Source organism: Sorex fumeus, unplaced genomic scaffold, assembly GCF_029834395.1.
Source record: "Sorex fumeus unplaced genomic scaffold, SorFum_2.1 ptg000073l, whole genome shotgun sequence".
NCBI lineage: Eukaryota > Metazoa > Chordata > Mammalia > Eulipotyphla > Soricidae > Sorex > Sorex fumeus.
The window spans coordinates 17,712,448-17,715,801 of NW_026606130.1; the positions used below are offsets into that span (position 1 = coordinate 17,712,448).

The 3,354-nt window shown below is 40.5% G+C and overlaps 1 protein-coding gene across 1 annotated transcript; it reads left to right on the forward strand.

The window, feature by feature from the left end:
* Window positions 1-216: 216 nt before the first annotated feature.
* Window positions 217-1,590, forward strand: MAGEH1 (MAGE family member H1). Its single transcript, XM_056130112.1, has one exon. The coding sequence runs from the start codon at window positions 416-418 to the stop codon at window positions 1,070-1,072; it is 657 nt and encodes a 218-aa protein (XP_055986087.1). The 5' UTR covers window positions 217-415; the 3' UTR covers window positions 1,073-1,590.
* The last annotated feature ends 1,764 nt before the right edge of the window (window positions 1,591-3,354 follow it).

A 3,354-nucleotide genomic window follows, 5' to 3' on the forward strand; every position in this document is an offset into this window, starting at 1 on the left:
CTGAAAAAAATACAGCACTCCTTCGCGATTTATTTTCTGTCTGCATTCCCTGCCTTTGCCAATCAGACTGTCATTCTTACCCTAGTCCCACCCCTGCCGGACCCGCCCCTTTCAACCTCTGACAACGGAAGTCTGGGTGGAAAAACGCCCACTTCCTTTTGTGGTTTTGTGAATGCGTGGCAGGAGAGGCGGGGCCAATTTTTGCCAAGCTTTCACGGGTGCCTGCCGCTTGGGCTGTCGGATTACATGGGAGAGATATTTGTCCTTAAGAACATCTATTTTGTTGCTGCAAAGACTGTTAACGTTGATGACTTCAGTGGCTAAACTTTCTTAAGGTAGAGAGAGTTGTTTTCTGCATAGGCTCGAGTTATCCTTCTCTCTGATTGCTGCAGGCTCTACCTTTCTAGCTGCAGGCATGCCGCGGGGTCGGAAGAGTAGGCGCCGCCGTAATGCTAGGGCCGCAGAAGAGAACCGCAACAATCGCAAAATCCAGGCCTCAGAAATCTCTGAGATCCCTTCGACTGTCTCTCTGGTCCCGAGCACACCTAAGGATGATCTGAGCAGCCCAGAAGACGACCCCGGCACTCCAGAGGAAACCCCCAGCACCCTGGAGATCTCAAGCATTACACAAGCACAAAAGCCCTCGGTAGCCCGGAGCAATTTTCAAGGCACCAAGAAGAGTCTTCTGATGTCCATATTGGCCCTGATCTTCATCATGGGTAACAGCGCCAAGGAGGCCCTGGTCTGGAAAGTGCTTGGGAAGTTGGGGATGCAGCCTGGCCGTCAGCACAGCATCTTTGGAGATCCGAAGAAGGTCGTCACAGAAGAGTTTGTGCGAAGAGGGTACCTGATTTATAAGCCAGTGCCTCGTAGCAGCCCCGTGGAGTATGAGTTCTTCTGGGGACCTAGAGCACACGTGGAATCCAGCAAGCTGAAAGTCATGCATTTTGTGGCAAGAGTTCGTAACCGGTGTTCCAGGGACTGGCCATGTAATTATGACTGGGATTCGGATGATGACGCAGAAGTTGAAGCCATCCTCAATTCAGGTGCTAGGGGTTACTCCACCTCTTAGGGAAATCTGGGTCAAAACCTTAGGGGAGGTTGGAAAGAGCATCTGTGGTACCCAAGGAGTAGATCATGAGTCCTATGTTGAAAATGACTGGGAAGTCCGGGGTGGGGGGGGTTGTATATCAAGGGCATTGTATTTGGTAATTATGATCAGTGCTAATGGAATAGAGCATTTTCTTTGGCTACTGTAAATCTTTATTAATTTTAGTACACTATTAATGTCACAACAGTATAAATTTGATCTAAGAAGATATTTTTGTTTGTAACGGAATTTAGTATAACAGTGTGGTGAACATTATGAAATTAAATATGTACATCAGAATTTGTGATCTGCTACATATCTTATGTCACAGAATATAGTCTATACATTGAAAGTTTGAATTAAGCAGAATATGTGAGAGAAGGAAAGACATTTGATTATATTATAAATATTTGATTTATATCAAACATTTCTGAAAAACTTTTGTCTGCTATTGTGTAAAGAACATGTATTTCCTGTGATGTGGATTAGTTATTGAAGCATATAGAAAAAATAAAATGGTAATAATAAATAATGTTTTTAACTAATTTACCAATAAATAACCACTAGTTATGGCTGAGGCACAAATCCAGGTTCTGGGGATAATACCTATCACACACCCCTCAATTCAAAAGAATTATCTAGATAACATGGGAGAAATGAATATATAAATTTTCCGTGTGATAAATGCTGTAATAGAGAATGAGAATGAAGTGTTATAAATATGTAGAAAGCCTTCATGTAATCTCTCTTGGGAGAGTTAAAACAAGAAAAAGGACTAAAGAGATGTTTAAATTACCACAGAATACTTGAAAGGGATATTCAAACACACCATGAAAATATTTACATTAGATATTTTGTTGATACTTAACTGAGAGTGGAGACATTGACCAAGAGAAGGGAAACATCATAGGTTATAATGGAAGTAGAAAAGAATTAAATGAGCTTGAGAGATAGGGTTGTTTGTAGCAGAAAGGACATTATGGAATATACAAAAAGTACAAAGATGTGACAGTCAGAAAAGTCTTGCATGAGATGACAACCTGAGGCCTGAAAATAATATTAAACATAAGGAAGGGAGTACATAGGGAGAAAATAAAGACAGAAGACATTAAGGTAAAAACACATATTTCACTAAGCCATTTAGGTTATATTAAGAGGGAAGTGGCTAGAATAAATGGATGGAAAAAGTAACCAGGGCAGAGCCTCAAGGGTGGCAGTTATATCTGATTTTAATGAATATAGTAAATAACCATGGAATAAATTTTTAAAATCTCTCAAATGGCAGAGTTTTATGGATGAGACAGAGAAAAGTTTGTGGCATCCTGAATATAACCTGGCACTTCTAACAGAAATTGTGGTTTATTAGTACTAACAAATCATTTAAAAATGCACATGCATGCCTGTGTTAGGATGCACATTTTTTAAGTGTGGAAGGGAGAGATAGTACAGGGGTTAAGATGTAGTATCTCGAGGTATATTACCTTTCACCCTGCTGATTTCAGTTTTATCCTGACACTACATATCCTGCCCCCAACACTGTCAACAGTGTTCCCCAAGCATAGAACAAGGAATAAGCCCTGAACACTGCCAAGTGTAGTCTGAGTCACCCCACTCCAAAAGGTGTGTGTTAGGACTAACATTTAAATGTGTATGTATATATGCGTGTGTGTCCACAAGACAGTGGAGGAAGAAATAGCATTCTGACTCTCTTCTGGCAAGTGAAATTTATAGAATTACCTGAGAAGGTGATCCATAGTGTACTGTTATCTGGCATCAATTTCTTTCCCTTCTTCATAATTTAATACTTTATTATTTCACTGTACCAAGAAAATCAGTGTCTTAACACATACATTTTAATCAAGGGACTTCTGAACCATCTACTTCATGCTGTAGCAAATCTGGAGATATGGAAGTCATTCTCATTCATTGCAGGTACAAGCAAACAAAGAAACACCCAAAACAAACAGAAAACATGTAAGATGCCCCCCAAATGCCCTGGGCCACTCTCACATCTTGCCATATTTATTTGTAGAACTTCTTGAAATAAGTCCCCTAAGAGCAAGCACCAAGGAAGGTTGCCTTACCTAACCTTGCAGTGCTTGGAGCTGCTATGTGATCTGGGTATTTTTTCTCTGCTGCCAGTCTTTTCTTTAAGTCCCTTAAAAATCCATATGTTTTGCAAGAATTTAAAAACACTACGTTTCTGTGAAGAATGCAAATAAACTCTGCTGCCTGTCTTAACCAGCATCCAGCTGTGTGCTAGG